Genomic DNA, 17462 nt, shown 5'->3' with positions numbered 1-17462 from the left:
ATTTCCTGATGCTTGCTGTGGAAAATCAATTGGATGCCTGAATAAACGAAAGATATTGCTTTGATTTGACTTTTCTTTAGCAATTTCCTTACATTTTTCAGCCGGCTTTTATGGTTTTTCTGGTAATGGCGAGGGACATGAAACACGAGTTTATCAGAAATTCATTTGGGAAACTTATTATAAGAACTCCACTTACAAACCGTCAACCATCATCCTCAGCCTCATCATCATCATCATCATCATCGACATCACCCACATCGCTGTCTCTGGCACATCTCCGAAATTCCAACTGCAGCGCAATTGCCAGCGCCATTGCACAATTGCAATTCCATCGCAATTGTAAAATGCAACAATTTTTAATGCGTCTTGCAACTTTTATTTCCACTTTTAATGCAAAAACTTCACCCAGCAACTGGCATTGACAAGGCGAGGAGAAGCAGCTCCACTTGAGCAAGGGTGTGTGGATTGCCATCTCTCAGGCCAGTTACCCAGTAAAAATGGTCTGACATTGGACCCTCTGAAAAAGGATCTTGGGCGTGACAGGAAAGGGAAAATTTGGAAACCGTAAAGAATTTTCACAGACAAAAGAATTAGTTTAAGGTAGCTTAAATTATGAGAACTAATATTTTAAAGTCAGTTCGTTTGTTGTTTTTTAAAATTTTCCTTTTTTCCCCAAAACACTAATCCTTAATTTAGCTTCTACTTCCAAAGATCCAAATTAAAAATCCAAGCCAAATCCATAGCACAAGTTTTGGGGCTCGCAAGCCAGCGATTTTGCGCAGCTGGGCAACAAATAGTCGAATCCAGCAGTAGTTTCACAAAGCATGGTCTGCTTTCTTTGCCATCACTTGCTTGGCAGTGGAGTTGAGAAAAAGACGTGAGTAAGTCGGAACGGGAGCGTAACATTTCCTGTTTGCGTTGCCATGATTTCCATGCCAGCTCCTCGCGTTTCCGCCCCAATGCGAGTATCCCACATCTGCATGTGTGGCCCCCTCGCCCAGCTGTGGTGCGAATGAACGCTCGTGATGCCCGGGATAAATGTCTGCGTGACGTGAAGGCACCCCCTTAATTTTTTTTCGCCCCTCCGGGTCGACGCCTTTCATGGAAAAATATGCAATTTTATCGGTCTTTACAGATTTCCCATACACTTGTGTGAAAGAAAATTGAAACGACGTAAAGGGCTTAAGAAAACGCATGGCATGAAAGACATTTGCCAAGCAATGCGAATAAAAGGAAAATGTAAATATTTATCATTCCCGGTATACCAGGAGGTAGCCGTACGCTTTCCCAGCAGTCCAGGTCCAGCTGCCTCAACTTTAAGCGCTTGTATAAATACTAATAAGGCTGCAGCGAGAATGTCATTTTCAGCTTTTAGTTAATTGAAAAGTGGCAATTTATTTGAAAATCCCATACGACCATGACTCACCGCATTAGCCGTCCCGAAAGCAGAGTCAAGTAGAGACACGAGCTATTTTTTCCTTGGAAAACGTGCCGACATTTTGGTTGTCAACACACCCAAACACAGCCGTAAAAGTCCAAGGGCTGGGTTAGGGGTTCGGAGTTGCGGGGTTGCGGGGTTCCGGGGGAAACGGCCAATACTCCCGGGTCCGCAGCATAGTTAAACTTTAGTTTTATGGCTGCAATTTAGTGAAATGTATGTTTGCTTAGCTCGGCTCAACCGGAGTCATCTCAACTGAGCTCAACTCGTCTCGTTTCCAGCCCGCCCTGCAGTGTGTTTTGGCATTGTTTTATTTTTGCCAATTGTTTAGCTTTATAAAATATACGGATTTAAACAGCTCTGCCCCGGCACGGCGAAGATATATGGCCGCTTGTGCGAGCACTCTCATTCCGGCATGCTTTTTCCTGAACCGGCTGAAACCCGCAGAACAAAACAGAACAGAACAGAACCGACGTAGCATTTGTTAATGAGGCCCACAAGAGCTTAGGAGTCCATAACGTTTGTGTTACTCCGGGTCCGGTAGCACCATTTCCGAGAGCTCTCTGTGCGCTCATGGCGGTTAAGTACATTAAATTAACACCTAAAAGGTTGACAGATTTACACATTTTTATCTTAACCCAAATAAAGCCTCTTCACCCCATTTTGTGAACCCACATTATGGATTAAAATTTTAATGTGGCGAGAGGACTATGCGTATTCCCATGCAAATGGAGGTATTTCTATGGATTACGTAGAGGAATATGCTTGCTGCTAAAACCTTTTAAGGAAGGTACTTGCTAATGGCTTTCGTATTTTTTTAAATAACACTTTAAGCTTGCTAAAATTTTTAAAGTTGAACTTTTTGGACATTTGTGTTCCAAAAATATTTAACTGACATAAATGAATATATCATAATTATGCGGGGATTTAAAGACACAAACCAATTGAATTTGGCACAAGTTAAATAAAATGAACGGTACATTATATGTGAAATTTGAGTGCGTTGAACTTGATCAAAACGCAATTAAAACGATTTTTTTTCTTGTATAAATTCGCTTTGTAAAACAGATTTCAATTGGCATAAGCTTTATAAAAATACCTATTGAATCTACCAAAACAGATAACCATCTGTCGTTAAAACTGCCATTCGAGCCGACTCAAACATCAATCACCAGTTTTTTATTTCCCATAAAACACATCCTCTGAACTAGTCCACAGTGCACCAGCACGTTCGCAATCATCCATTGCTTCGGCTTCCACAAAAGTCGCACCAGGAGGGCAACAGGGCAACAGGAGGAGCTGGAGGAGCTGGAGGAGCTGGAGAAGCTGGAGAAGCTGGAGGAGGAGGTCAAACGGTGCAAAGCGCTTTGCACCTGCACCTGCACCGGCACCAACACCACAATCGTGCCTCGTCCTGAGGTGGCAGCCATAAAGTGGGCGCCAAAGCAGTCAGTGGCATTACCGAACACTCAGAAAAATTTTGAAGACAAATCTCGACTCTAAATCCTTGTCTTGTCAATGGCGGTTGGCATCAGCATTTTCTTGAAAGTCACCTAACTAATAATATCTAATATCTAAAACGTTAAGCCCGTTAAAATTTTCAATCGATTTGGGGTTTTTACGGTTGTATAAATGATTTTTTTTTTCGATGCCATTTTAAGGCATAGGGAAAAAATAATTTAATTTATCCAATAACTCTTTTTTTAAGAGTATTTGTTATTACCAATCTAAAACTTAATAACCAATTTTTTGCATATATGAAATTGCAATTAAAAAATTATTCGTCACTGAAAATAGAGGTATATTATTCATATTTGAATATAGTCATCTTATAATGTTATTTGCCATGGTTTTAGTAACAATCAATGACCGATCCTCAGAGTGTTTTTTTTATAAAACAAGAATGACTTAATAGCTAATAAGTTCTATAACAATAGCTCGATTGTGAACATTTTGTGTCTTCCGATAGATTCGCGTTTCGTGGGCGTAAGAATAGGCGTGGCTTTAGAAATTACTTAAACCTGCAGTTTAAATATCAAGTCTCTAGCTCTTATAGTTTCCGACTTTCATTCAGACGGACAGACGGACATTGCTAGCTCGATATAGGACATTGATCCTGATCGAGAATATATATACTTTATAGGGTCGGTTAATAATATTTCAAGAAAATGTCTTAGGTCTATGATTTTCCGAGTGTATCGAATGGAGGCTGCTGCTCCTATTGCTGCTTGCCGGTTGCGTTGACCAAAGCTATTTAAGGATGCCACGCTCTGATGCGTGGCGCAGTTAAGACCGGAGCCTGACAGCGTAAAGGTCCTCTGCTCTCCACGGCACCGGGCTGCACTTTGCTCCGCAGAGCACTCCGTAAGCTGAAATCTGCAATCTGCAATCTCATAAAAGGAAGACACTGCACTCTGTGCCCCATTCTATTTGTCCTGTCACTGTCCCTGTCCCTGTCCCTGGCCCTGGGCCACCCGTTAGCCACTCAATTGGTTAGCCCGTTGCAGCGCACTTTTGCCGCTATCGCTAATGCTGTGAATTTGCTTTCTCACATTTGCAGATATTTCCGCAGACGACGCAGGGACGACTGCTGCGCTGAAATTGCGACTCTAGTAGAGCGGAGGCCAACACGTTCAGTGTATAATATTTGAAATCAAAGCGTTAGGGTCCAACCATGACGCCGCTGTACGTGAATCACAAGCTCAACATGCGCACAACGGCTGTCAAGATGAAGCGGAGCCAGCATCCTGTCTCGTCCTGCCCCGATCCATGCCCAAGTCCAACTCAAACTCAAACTCAAACGCCAAGTCACAGTTCGATTCCCACGCCCGGCAAGTGTCACGGCCAACCGGAAGTGAAAACGGAAACGGAAACGGAAGCGGGCCGGGCCAATTGAAGATGAGGGCAAGGACAGCACAAACTAAGATAATTCAATCGCGTTTTCTACACATTTACGGTTTACTTTGCCTCGGTTCCTTGATGGCTTGCATTAAAACTATCGGCGCTTCAATTGCGCAGCAAACGCTTGCGAAAGCGGAAGCGGATGCACAAGATAAAGATAAAAAGCGGGGAGCAGAAACGGAAACGGAAATGGAAGCGGAAGCGGACGCAGGAACAGGAACGAAAGGGGAAGCGGAATCGGAAGCGGAAGCGGATGCCCGCATCATGGCAACGGGAATTTGCATTATAAGACTGATAACATTAAAGAGATTTCTAGAGAATTCCACAACCGACAAACACAATCAACTTCGCCAGCAATCAGCCACGTCAGCAGCGTTGGCTGGAGCACCCGGCCCGCGGCGGAGACACCTCCATTATCCCGTACATCCAACGGGCCATCCAGGACACCCGGAGGCATGCACCCTGCTTGTGCTCCTGCTGCTCACCAGCCTGTGGCCTGATGGCTGCGAGTGCCTCCACAACGGCAGCAACACCGTGAAGACCAAATACGGCCTGCTGCGGGGCATTGTGGTCCGCTCCTCCCCGCTGGTGGAGGCCTTCCTCGGCATCCCGTACGCCTCGCCTCCGGTGGGCAGTCTCAGGTGAGTCGAGTCGACTGGAGTTGCGCCTTGGCGGCGCATAAGATTACGCCTCCCCGGGGGGTCGTCGTGGCAAAGTGAAAACTTTCCGAGCGACGCTGACAGCGTGACACTCACGTAGGCACTGTGCACTGGGATGCCATGATAGCAATATTAGTTAAGAGAAACCCTGAGTTTCTTAGGTACAATGCAGGGGTGCCCAAAACCTTATGGCAGTGCATTCACCAACACAGTTTAAAAACAATAGAGAGTGCTTTAGTCTAGTTCACCGACTTTTAGATACCCGTTTCCCAGCTAACAATTTTCAAAATAAATGTTACCTCAGAAAACAATCTGGTTATAGCGAGCAGCACCTATCTTATGCAGAGCAGCGAGCAGAGCACACATGAACACTAAAAAAACACACACACACATTGCAATTTACTCACACCAATTAGTTGCGTTCATTTATTTGTATGTGTGCTTTCCGCTGCGCTCCGCTGCTCTTCATCCTAAAACTCCGGTTTTTTAAAATGCAGTGACGTCGTTGCAAAAGATATTGCCAATTACAATAGCTCGATTTTAAAAATGATTGTGTCTACCGATAGATATGACCGTAACACACACCAAAGCCCAGTAGCTAGGAACTAACATGTCTCAGAGTGACAGTACAAACTTTCACGATTTGTGGGCGTTAGAGTGGGCGTGACTCCGTTTTGAAATAAACTTGCGCTGCGTAGGAAATACTAGAGTCTGCATGCCAAGTCCCAATTCTCTAGCTTTTATAGTTTCCGAGATCTCGACATTCATATAGACGAGGAACAGGTGTAATCACGCAAACATGTAACAAATTTCATTTGGACTAGCGATGAAAGAAAACACAATGTAATACTTGTTGGCTTGTCTTATTAGCGACACAAAGAAGGAACGACGTTGAGTTCGTGTGACCAACAAGCTTACCTAACTGACGGCTCTCACATCTTCATATACTGTGTGCCACAACGAAGTCAAATGTGTCTTTGTCCATAGGCGTAGGAAAATCCTTTTAAAAACAGTTTCTTAGGTGTAAAGCTATTCTGCGCAGAATTGAAAACTATTCATATGTTTAACAGAGTCAACTCATAGAAACTTATTCAGCAAGAGCTTGTTTTCTCATTAAGCATATATATATATTCGGAAATATAGTTTATGGACTCAAGAATAATGGAACTTAATTCGTTTTTACCAATTTTCCATACAAAATCTTTTAAGCTAACGAATTTCATCTTGTTGGTTTGTTTATTTTTTTTTAAAAATAATGGATTTGCATTCTTGTTAAGGTGTGAGTATTCAAATACTACTAAACATATATACATATGTAATATTCTTAGCTTAACCTTAAATTTAAATCCGAAATTTATACTTATATTCAAGAAGGTATTTTCCGCGTGACTCACGGCCGCAACTCAAGCTTCACCAGAGCCATCGCAATCTGGGCGCCACATGGGGGTCGTCCCAGGCCGAAAGGCTCTCCTCTTTCGGACAACTTTTTTCACACAGCGCCGCAGCGCAACTTTATCCGAAGCAATTTTAATAATTATTCTCATGAAATATGTGTGTGCGTGATGGTGCCTGGCACTATGCGGGTCCGGACCTGCAAGTGAGAAGTTTGCGGACCCCGGCATCGGAACTCCCAAAGCATTGTTTGAGGATTTAAAGTTCCGCAGGGACGAGTGAACGGAGCCGCCCGTAATGAAGCCAAAGTGCTACTTCGAATTAATCCACAACTGTGCACTGTATACGTAACAATTAGAAAGTTTTTTTTTTTCCGCCAGTAAGTGTGGGGCTACGGTTTTAAAAACAGCCAACTTCCTTGCGGGTTTTTCTCTGGAGGAACCAGCCAAGCCCCACACCCAATTAATAAGAAAACAGTCGACGGCCAAGACCTCTGAGCCGCAAAAGTTCGATAAGCCATTGGCAACACATTTTGATGGTATTGGGCGACAAACGAGCGCGGAAAGCTGAGCCCCGAGTGAAGTTTCCTGGATATTGCAAAAGTTTCCCCTTACGGACACTTTCGCACTTATCCTGGCACACACACGTCGGCACAAAGGAGTGAAGGCTCAGTGTGACATGCACGAACAACAAGTGTGTTTGATGAAGCGATTGGATGAAGTACTTAAAGGGTCCTTCAACAGCTCCACCGCTGCCAGAGCACAACACAGCAGAGCACAGCACAACACAGCACAGCACGTTGTTGTTTGCTTAGCCACAATTCATGAAAATTGTTCTTTAATTACTTCCTGTGGCAAAGTGTGACGCCTGCGAAATGAAGTCGTTTATGAATGCGGTTCATTATCATGCAGCAACAGATGCCAGCAATCGACAAACAGAAGTTAATCAAAAGGGAGCTGCGAAAGAGGGTAATAATAATACGTGATTTGGGCGGGGCTGACTGATATAATTAATCAAGCGCATCTGTCGCCAAAACTTCCAATCAAAAATGCACCATATATAGTGGCGTTGGGGAATTGAAAGAGCAAGGCAAATAATCGAACACAAATCGAATATCGCTGAAAGCTTTCCATATTTCAGATGGTTATTTATATGTTCTACACATAAGCTTGTTAGCTTACCTGCTAAAGTGCTAAGCGTTTGCTTTTGCACAGCATACTTTTTCGGGCAGCGGGGTAAATTCAAAATTCCGTGTGCGCGGAACAGGAGAAAACACCGAATAAAACGCTCGCTGTTAACGCTCGAAAAAGTTCCAAACAAAAATTGTTATATTCGTTTATAAATAGTTTATGGCGTTACTTTTTGCCGAAAAGTATTAATTTTGGCAAGCGAACATGTCGACTGCGTTTTTGGGGAAAGAGGCGGGGCGGTTGTGAGTTACCAAAAACTGGAAACGTGAAAAGCACACTAACCAAGTCACGTATAGCTGAAAAATTATGCGCGCCGCAAAGCGCGAGCTTTTTGTTTATGCGGTCCATTGTTTGCCTTCTCCCGGATGGCTGACTGGACTGCAAGGACGGGGCGGCTCGAGGGGACATCCCCAGCCACAAAGTAGCAGAAAACAATCAAAACGCTTCGCGTCAATTATCGTGTCATAAAATCAACATAGTAAAGCCACATTTATCGCTGATGCCTGACTGGCAGGAGCTCATCCAATCCGGCTCCGTCGTGATCGATGGATTTCAACGCAAAACAATAAAATGCACAATTAATCAAAAGCAGTTTGCAGTTTTGATTGATGGGCGGTACTTAGTTTCTGTGTTTTACGAGCCCAGCGAATCCTTTTGCTTTAATCGCTGCCAAGTTCCACACATCAATGCCGACCACCCATACGCACTATACAGTTGGGGTTCAAATAATAGCTCTGAGTAGCATATTCCCAAAGCGGAACCGTGCTTTCAAATATATGAATCAAACACAATTATAGCAGTTACTCTGTAAGCCCAACGTATTCTATGATTTAACTATTTTTTAATAAATTCGTTTTGTTGTAGTCAGCTATTACTTATTCAACTATTTAATTCAGCAATGAATACCCTTCAAGTAAAAGGCTAATATCTGCCTCTTCCAGTATTAAATATAAAATATAATATTCAAACATAACTTTTTCAATTTTACTTTTGTTTTACATTAATCCTTATAAACTTTTAAATATAAATTTTAAACATTACATATCTGCCTCTTCCGTTATCAACTTTTAAATATAAAATTCAAACATAACTTTTTCAATTATACTTTTGTTTTAAAATTAATTATTATGAACTTTAAAATATAAAATTTAGACGTACCTTTTTCATTTGTATTTTGTTTTTAAATAAATTTGTAAGAGACTAAGGACTAGTACCAGCTTTTATTTTGATTTAAAGTGATATCCCCTTAATCCATAAAGCATTTTATATATTTTCCTCTCGGTAAATGAATTATAATCAGCACGGCAAACAAATAAACGTCGTTACTTTATTTTGGCCGCTGCTGTAAGTCTGTACGGGCACACTGTGCGTATACGTGATGCGATAGTGTTTGGCCCATGTGGCCGAAATGGCATATTTACTTATCGAAACGACCGCTGCCTCCTTTGCAGATTTATGCCCCCCATAACACCCTCGACGTGGAAAACGGTTCGCAGCGCGGATCGATTCTCCCCGGTCTGTCCGCAGAACATCCCCATACCGCCCAACGGACCGGAGGCGCTCCTCGAAGTGCCGCGAGCCCGTCTCGCCCAGCTGCGGCGCCTGTTGCCGCTGCTCAAGAACCAATCGGAAGACTGTTTATACCTAAATATCTATGTGCCCTACGAGACGCGCCGCCAGAGACGTAAGTGCCAATTTCGCAACGCATTTTATTGTGTTCCAGAGTCCTGTTCTGAATAATCGACCCATTCCTAATGTTTTCGAAGCCATAAATTAAAATATTTTTGACGCTCGCGAATTTATTTTTAAACAATTTTAAAAATGTATTTAGGTCTCAATATTCTTTTTTTTTAAATATTTAAATATATTTATCTTATAAATTTAACGGGCTTATAGATTTGATTAAATAATTGAAATATTAGTTTATCCTTGTTCATTTATTCTGTGAGCGTCTGCATTAATTAGAATATTAAATAATTAACTGATCGAGTGGTAGTTCCTTTGCTTTGTATTTTAAAAAGGTTTTGAAGTTTTCAATTCCGTAGTGCATTGCAGTGTACTTAATTAGCAACTGCAAGCTCAGCGGATTTGGCAACTTTGACGACCTTCATCATCTGCGATTCGAACGTAAAGTAATTATCAACTAATATTTAGACTAATTAGAAGCACAATGTTAATTATTTTTCTTGCAATCCTTCACAGGCAATACCGCTGATGCTGCTGGCGAATCGAAGACCAAATTGTCCACTGTGGTATTCATACATGGCGAATCGTACGACTGGAACTCAGGGAACCCTTACGATGGCTCCGAATTGGCTGCCCACGGCAACGTCATCGTCGTGACAATCAACTTCCGTCTGGGAATCTTCGGATTCCTGAAGACCGGCGGCAAGGAGAGTGCCCAGGGCAACTTTGGCCTGATGGACCTGGTCGCTGGCCTCCACTGGCTCAAGGAGAACCTGCCGGCCTTCGGCGGGGATCCCCAGAGCATCACCCTCCTGGGCTACGGAACTGGAGCTGTGCTGGCCAACATTCTGGTTGTGTCCCCAGTGGCGAGTGGTAGCGTATCCTCCATCTATCTATCATGATCTGTTCCCAAACATAACTGATTTACTTTTCAAACGTTTTGAAATTAGTAAAACACACACGTTGCGATTTTATACTACTTTGTAAATAATTTTCAAGATTAAATAGTTTTAATTTGAAAATAGCTTGTTGTTTTACCAACTCAATTCTAACATTTTGGACTTGAATAAAAAACGGCAACCAGGTTTCAGAATGGATTGATTAATACGTGATCCTACACATTTTATTTCAGATTTAATACAGCGCACAGTTCTCGTGAGCGGTTCGGCCCTGTCACCCTGGGCCATTCAGAAAAATCCGCTCTTTGTAAAGCGGCGCGTGGCCGAACAGACTGGCTGTCACGGCGACATGTTGTATGACGACCTGGCCCCCTGTCTCCGCACAAAAAGCGTCGCCGAGTTGCTGGCGGTCAAGGTGGATCATCCACGGTATGTCAGACATTTCATCAATTCTGTAAAGAGCAGGCATAAATATTCCGCATTAAAGACCGATTGCTAGGAGTTCGATTAATCAAAATAAGCCACTGCATAAAATATATCAATGCCTGTGAAACACTTCTCAAAGTATTGCTTATTTAAGCTTAAGCCTTCAATTAATCTTTTTAATTTAAAGCATCATGTTTTTAGATTGAATAGAAACATAGCTCCATCAAATTGAGAATTGGAAATATTACGAATACAAAAGTTCAGGCAAAAAAGTAGATTATGTATTATTTTCCTTAAGTTATATTTACAGGAAGCTACTGAAAAAATGATAAATCAGCCGTTAAACAGCAAATTGATTGGTTTTTAATTTTTTTCGCTTTTTAAATTTAAAAAAAATGTTTGAAAAATATAAAGTTTATATATTTTTGAAAAATCGCTTATAAAAAATTTCACCCAAACGGTTACTATCCATAAAGAAAATAAAAGAAAGATAAATAACGAATTTCAATTTCTTATTCACTGTTTAGCTATTTTATTTGGAGGAGATTGCATATATCAACTTTTCAGAAATACTTTAAACTTTTAACTGCCTTTTTTATTTTACAGATTCCTCGTGGGCTTCGCTCCCTTTGTGGATGGTACTGTAATATCGCCCGGCACCAATCCCATGGGCAGCACCACTTTGCCCTTAGGCTCAGCTATTGTTAGGTAGCTAAATATATACAAAAGCACATATGTATAAACCTTTTTTGTATAACCATTGCTTACCGCTTACAGTACTTCAGGAATTGAATATGCAAACTTTCCAAAACGAGACCTCATTTTCTGCCTTACATCTGTGGAGTCCTATTTGGACTTGAGTGCCCAAGACTTGGAATTCGGCTTCAACGAGACGAGACGGGATCGCATCCTGCGCACTTTTGTGCGCAACAACTTCCACTACCATCTGAACGAAATATTTGCCGTTCTGAAGGTGAGGTCAATTTAATTGTGTCCATATTGTGCCGATTTGCATAATTCATTTACCCCAGAACGAGTACACCGACTGGGAAAAGGCGATACGTAATCCGCTTAGCTCCCGCGATGCCGCGCTTCAATTTCTGAGCGATGGCCACACGGCCTCCCCGCTGATTAAGTTGGGCTACATGCACAGTTTGCGAGGGGGCCAGGCCTACTTTCTGCACTTCAAGCACAAAACAATCGAGGAGGAGTACCCACAGGTAGGGAGAGTACACTTAGCCAAAATGTTACTAACTCCTGTGCCTGCATTCCATAGAGAACCGGCTCCGTGCGCGGCGAAGACGTGCCTTTTTGGTTGGGTCTGCCCATGTCCCCGCTCTTTCCCCACAACTACACGACTCAGGAGCGTCAAATTGGTCGTCTAATGCTGCGATATCTGTCCAACTTCGCCAAAACCGGGTAAGTTCAAGTCAATTCGTCGATAAAAATGTATAACTACGGGAAATTAAAATTTATTAAATGGAAAAAATCATTTTAGACCGCATTTGAATCTATATATCAATTTTTTTTAATTTAAAAAAAAAACAAATAGGGAACAGTTACAATCAACGTTTAACTCTTAGTATAACAGGCTAATAATAATAAATGTATAGATATTTTTATCAGTTATATTATTATATACACTCATAAAAAATATGGAATAGTAAAAGTAAATCTGATCATTGAATTCAAAATTTTACATTACATACATAAATTAAATATTTAATGATAATAATGAATGAACAAAATAGTTTAACTACTGGTTATTAAGTTATATGAGATTTTGAAGTATTAAAAATAACATTTTACATTTTGAAATATTGAAAATTGTAAAATAAAAAATTGTAATATTTTCATGTTTAAAATAAATAAAAATCAAAAATTGAAAATCAAAGCGAAATGTATTTAAATTGAGTATAAATATATTATTAGTTTATAAATTTGCTCAAAAAATAATGGTTGCTAGTCGTATGTTATTTGCGGTTTTCAATGAAAAATAATTTTTTTGGTGCAAAGTACCTAATGCTTTGAGTTCCACAAACTTTCCAAATGAAAGCAAAGGAAAAGCAAAAAAGATGTGTTGAAAGTCATGTGCTGAAGAGAAAAGTCTTGCAGCTGCTGTGAAAGCAGTTCATTTAAGTTTTCTTTCGCTTCGTCAGTCAAACAAAAAAAAAAAAAGCATTGAAAGTATTTTCCAACCTGTATAAGAGCAAGTTTATTAGTCTAGATTTTAAATTCTATTTTAAAAGTTTAGTTCAATAGGGTTTATTGTAATCATAATTATGCTACTTAGTTTAATTTAATTTAACTTAATTTAATTTAATTTATTTAATATAATATCCCAGCGCTGCAAGCATAGGCTTATTTTTGTTGCGCTATTCTCAATGACATCATTTAAATCTAATAAATCTAAAACTAATTCAATAGTATTAAGATTACAAAGTTTTAAATATAAGACTTTGATTCTTATTATACCTATGGGGGTTCTTTATTTTGTTTTATTTTACTCACATGCAATATATTTCCATTAAAAGATAAGGTGTGAACTAAACGTCTAAACCATCGAACGCTCAATAAATCTGTTTTATTTCTTAAACCTTCAGCAATCCCAACCAGTCCACGGAAAAGTCAGCCCTTCCCAGTCCAAACGAGGTCCCAGATGCCGCCCTGCATGAGCAGAGGAAACGATCCACTGGCCTGACCTACCCCAATCTCAGCGAGGCCCTCAACCTGGCCGTGATCTACAACCAACGCCGCAGCAATGCCATGCACGAGAAGCGGTCCAACATCCGGAGGAGACTGCGGAGCAATGATGCGGCCTTTACCCAACTGGGCATGTCCAGTGAACGGGACGTGGGCAGCTACGACGGCGATGAGCTGCCCTTCTGGGATGCCTACGATGTGGTCAACCAGTTGTACGTGGAACTGGGTGAGTCTTTTGGCCAATATAAATGCATTTCGCTTTTGACACACATTTGACGTTCAAGGCAACAAGGCCAACATTCAGAGCCACTATCGCGGTCATAAGCTGTCCATGTGGCTGAACCTCATTCCCCAGCTGCATCGCCACTTCAACATCAATGACCAGTCCATGCGGCATCACCAGTTCCAGGACGACATGAACAACCGGGATCTCTATGAGGGTAAGAGTTTGCTTTCCATCTCTCCCTTTATTACTCCCTAATTTGGTTCCCCACTCTTATTTTGAAGGCGTGGTGCGACCACAATTGCAGACGAGGCCCGCGGAAGATGATAACATCATTATCACGCAGAGGAGCAGGACCACCACGCCACCGCCATCCCCGAAGATGCCGAGTACAAATGCCACGCAGGACTTAACTCCCATTGCCGCCATTGGAACAGCCACAACCACTGGTGAGTTGGAAAAAAACTCGGCCAAATATCACCCATCGCATATTTATTTTCAAACGAATCCTTTGCAGAGTGCGGCATCGACGGAGCGATGTCCGTGTCGGAGCTGACCACCACCCAATCGCCGAAGGACAACAGGACCGGGATCAGTCGCGTGGAGACCCAAAAGGACCTGGCCACCGCCTCCACCGGCATCATTGGCAACCTGGAGCTGCTCCGACGATTGGGCGGCAAGCAGTTCCAGAGCTATACGACCGCTCTGATAGCCACCGTGGCCGTGGGCTGCTTCCTGCTGATCCTCAACGTCCTGATCTTCGCGGGCATTTATCATCAGCGCGAGAAGCGGGCTCGGGATGCGAAGACCAAGGAGGAGTTGCAGGAGAGCGACAACAGCAAGAACTCCAGCATGCTGAAGCTGAACGCCTTGATGGGTGCTGGAGCTGGCTCAGGAGGAGCTGGTGTCCCCGGGCCCGGGGACATCGCAGATGCATATACCTTGACCGGGTCCCTGGTGGACGGCAAGGGTGGTGTGGGCGTGGTGTTCGGCGAGTACAGCTGCTACGATGAGAAGACCAAGCAGCTGAAGGAGGAGAAACTGCTGGTGGAACTGCCGCCGTCCTCGTCTACTGGCCAGACGTCCTTGATGATGGACACCTGGGGCGCCTGCTCCATGGGCACGTTGGATTTGCTGAAGACCAAGCCGGGGGATCCCATCGAAATGGTCACCTATGGGACCATCGCCCTGCCCACGGTGGTGGACTCCGCACCGGCGATGAGCAGCAAGCGGGGATCCTTCGTGGACACCGCGCTGCAGTTCAACAGTTCGCAGCAATTCGACTACGCAGTCCAGTCCTCGGACCAGATGTCCTTCAAGGCGATAGAGGAGGCTGTCAAGGCGGCAGCGGGGAATGACTCGGAAATCACCCGCGATGATGACATCCCCGAGCCGCCGCCCCCACCAAGGTCCTTTCTAGCCGCCCAGCAGCAGCAGCAGCAGACGCAGGCGGGCATACTGCGGCAGACAGGGGCGGGCGGAAGTTCCACAGCGGGATCGGGGAGTAGCAGCGGCAAGAAACGTGTACATATTCAGGAAATCTCAGTCTAGCAATCATAGCCTTTTTAGAAACCAATTGTGACCCACTTTTCCCCTTTATTCTAGTTACTTAGGTTGTTTTGTCCCTTAAAACTGATGCCTTTTCTCGCTTTCGAATACCTCATTTATTTACTCCTGGCAGATCATCGATTAAGTAAACTTCTCTATTCATTCCCACACACTGCCCACACTTTCTGCCACTTTCTGAAAATCAAAAATAGCATAATTTTTGGGTTTCCTAATCTCCGTGCAAACAAAAATTGTTGTAACTGTATGTATTACGTATGTTTGTACATTATGTAAATGTTCCTTGTAGTCGTGATGAAGAAGGTATTGTGTAGGAATATTTTTTCAAGTGTTATTATTGTGTGTATAGTTTATGTTACTTTTTGGTGTACGATTAGAATCTCATATTATTCTATTTGCTTGTTATTTAATAATTAGCGAAATCAAAATAATGTGAAACACTTTTAATGATTTGTAAAAGAAACCCATATATAATATAACTATGATACACGTATTGTATTTAATGTATTGTAAAATATTGACTCTATTTGTATGAAATACATATGTATCACAAACTATTCAAACTCACATTTTAAAATCTAACTCAAATTAATCAGTTTTTCAGTCCTACAATCATAAAATTGTAGTGGGGATGAAATTGCTATTGACGTCTATAACTTGGGCAAAATATCTAAATGGTAAAATATTTGGGTCTATATCGGAAAAATGATGCGATACCAATCGGTTCAGGGAGAATAATATTTATACAAATATTAATCCAGGTCATATGCGTTTTTGTAATAATATTATCAGTACCTGCCATCTTGATGCCCTTATTATTCCGATTTTTACATTTCAACAATATATAATTGTAAATTTGTACTATACAGAGATGGTAACAACTAATGATTTTATATTGTATATATTGGCTCGCTTTTTATTTCTTTTTTCAGTTTTTTCGTCTTTGTTGTGTCACTATTTTCACTATTTTCACCATTCTTTCGTTTTGTTGAAGATTTCCTTGTGGGTGAATCCTTTTCTGGCACAAAATCAGGTTCTTTCTTTAATTCAGCTAAAAGGCCATCTAACATTTCATCGGGGTCTTGGTTCTTAACATCGATCTCCTCCGGTTCGGGGCTTCCAAACTTTATAGATTTATTCTAGGAAAGAAAATAACAGTTAAATTAGTAACAGCAGTTACAATTCATATACATTTTAAAACAATTTTAACTTCAGTCCAACGAGCAAATCTATATCGACTATCCTTGTAGCACTGATCCCTTCAAACATTAAAAAAAAAAAAACATTTAAAGTCATCAAACCCAGTACTTATTCAAATTTTGTATGTACATATGTCTGTCAGTTGATTAAAACACAGTTTAAGATTTATAGTACTGATACGAAACACCTTCTGAAAGCAGGAGAAACCCACCTTTGGCTCCTACAGAATCTTGGATTTGGATCAGTCACTCAGTCTGGGATTGGTATCAACAGTACAGTCGTTTGTTTTCGAACTGAGCAACAACATCTTAAAGAAACATACGAGCCAGTCTATATCGACTACCCTGATAACATTGATTCCTACTAACTTCTGACCAAAAGTGCAAGTATCTCTAAGGGATTTTAAATTCTCAACATAAAATAAAAGTCTTAAGAATGTGCTAGGCACTTAGCGCAGTAGCTTGAATAAATGTCAGTTGGCGGTGATCGATTTAAGATTCCCGCTAAATACACCATATACCATCTAAAAGCATGAGTAACCCACCTTTGGCTCCTCGCCCTCCTCGAGCAGGAGTTCCCCCTCGATGTAGGGCGTCACATTGCCGACGTCAAAGCTCTTTATGCGGAACTTGATCTCCTGGTCCATGGCGATATCATCCCGGCTCCGGCTCTTGTTGGTGAAGCGGATGGAGGTGTTAAAGACACGGTAGATGACGGCGCTGACCGTGCTCTTCGAGATGTGCCGCACCACGCCGCTCAGAATGGCCCCCGCCTCGGGCCGAAAGACGTAGAAGTCCGCATTGATGGCCAGGTGCATGCTGGGATCATCAGCCCGCAGGCCCGCAGTGTGACCCAACACCTTGATGTTCTGAATGCCCAGGACGATGCCGTTGAGACTGACGTCGTAGAATCCCACCTTGGTGCGGATGAGGAGCTCGTGGAGCGCGTGCTTGAAATCGGCCATGCCGTACGGACCCATGGCCATGTGCATGTCCGTGGTGACGCATCGCACGCAAGACTCCGGGTTGCTGGCGTAATTTTCCAGATCCTTGGTCGAAAACTTGATATATTTCTGTAGTATCCTGGCCATTGCAAGATCTTAAAACAGTCTCTTCGAAACGAATCAACCACATGAGTTGCTTTTGAAGATCTGGCAACCTTGCAGGAGCTGCTGGAAAT

At 42.2% G+C, this 17462-nt stretch overlaps 2 protein-coding genes across 4 annotated transcripts in view; one reads left to right on the top strand and one right to left on the bottom strand.

The window, feature by feature from the left end:
* Positions 1-15070, top strand: part of LOC128253394 (neuroligin-1) — a 28948-nt gene extending 13878 nt beyond the window's left edge. The window contains exons 1-13 of one of the 3 annotated variants that reach the window (XM_052981749.1): positions 3718-3802; positions 3999-4980; positions 9032-9264; positions 9783-10139; positions 10399-10594; positions 11198-11299; positions 11369-11564; positions 11623-11811; positions 11868-12010; positions 13195-13520; positions 13579-13734; positions 13802-13966; positions 14035-15070. In XM_052981749.1, coding sequence (XP_052837709.1) covers positions 4208-4980; positions 9032-9264; positions 9783-10139; positions 10399-10594; positions 11198-11299; positions 11369-11564; positions 11623-11811; positions 11868-12010; positions 13195-13520; positions 13579-13734; positions 13802-13966; positions 14035-15068 — 3870 coding nt within the window. In that variant the 5' untranslated portion in view covers positions 3718-3802; positions 3999-4207 and the 3' untranslated portion in view covers positions 15069-15070. Of the gene's footprint in view, positions 1-3717; positions 3803-3998; positions 4981-9031; positions 9265-9782; positions 10140-10398; positions 10595-11197; positions 11300-11368; positions 11565-11622; positions 11812-11867; positions 12011-13194; positions 13521-13578; positions 13735-13801; positions 13967-14034 lie in introns of those variants that run through there. The other 2 variants (XM_052981748.1, XM_052981750.1) reach the window with 2 other exon arrangements.
* Positions 15071-15961: 891 nt separating this feature from the next.
* On the bottom strand, positions 15962-17450 carry LOC128253403 (DNA-directed RNA polymerase I subunit RPA43). The gene is made up of 2 exons (XM_052981768.1): positions 16828-17450; positions 15962-16222 (listed from the first exon to the last, which is right to left on the bottom strand). Exons 1-2 carry the CDS (start codon positions 17371-17373, stop codon positions 15974-15976), a joined length of 795 nt encoding a protein of 264 aa, XP_052837728.1. The 5' UTR covers positions 17374-17450; the 3' UTR covers positions 15962-15973.
* Positions 17451-17462: the final 12 nt, after the last annotated feature.

This window comes from Drosophila gunungcola (genome assembly GCF_025200985.1).
Source record: "Drosophila gunungcola strain Sukarami chromosome 2L unlocalized genomic scaffold, Dgunungcola_SK_2 000008F, whole genome shotgun sequence".
Classification (NCBI taxonomy): Eukaryota; Metazoa; Arthropoda; class Insecta; order Diptera; family Drosophilidae; genus Drosophila; species Drosophila gunungcola.
The sequence above is the reverse complement of the archived record's forward strand: the minus strand, read 5'-3'. Positions and strand labels throughout refer to the sequence as shown.

Coding starts and splice junctions, on each gene's coding strand:
- LOC128253403 (XM_052981768.1), bottom strand. CDS start 17,373: ATGGCCAGGATACTACAGAAATATATCAAGTTTTCGACCAAGGATCTG. Junction 16,223..16,827: donor AGGAGGGCGAGGAGCCAAAG/GTGGGTTACTCA, acceptor TTTCTTTCCTAG/AATAAATCTATAAAGTTTGG.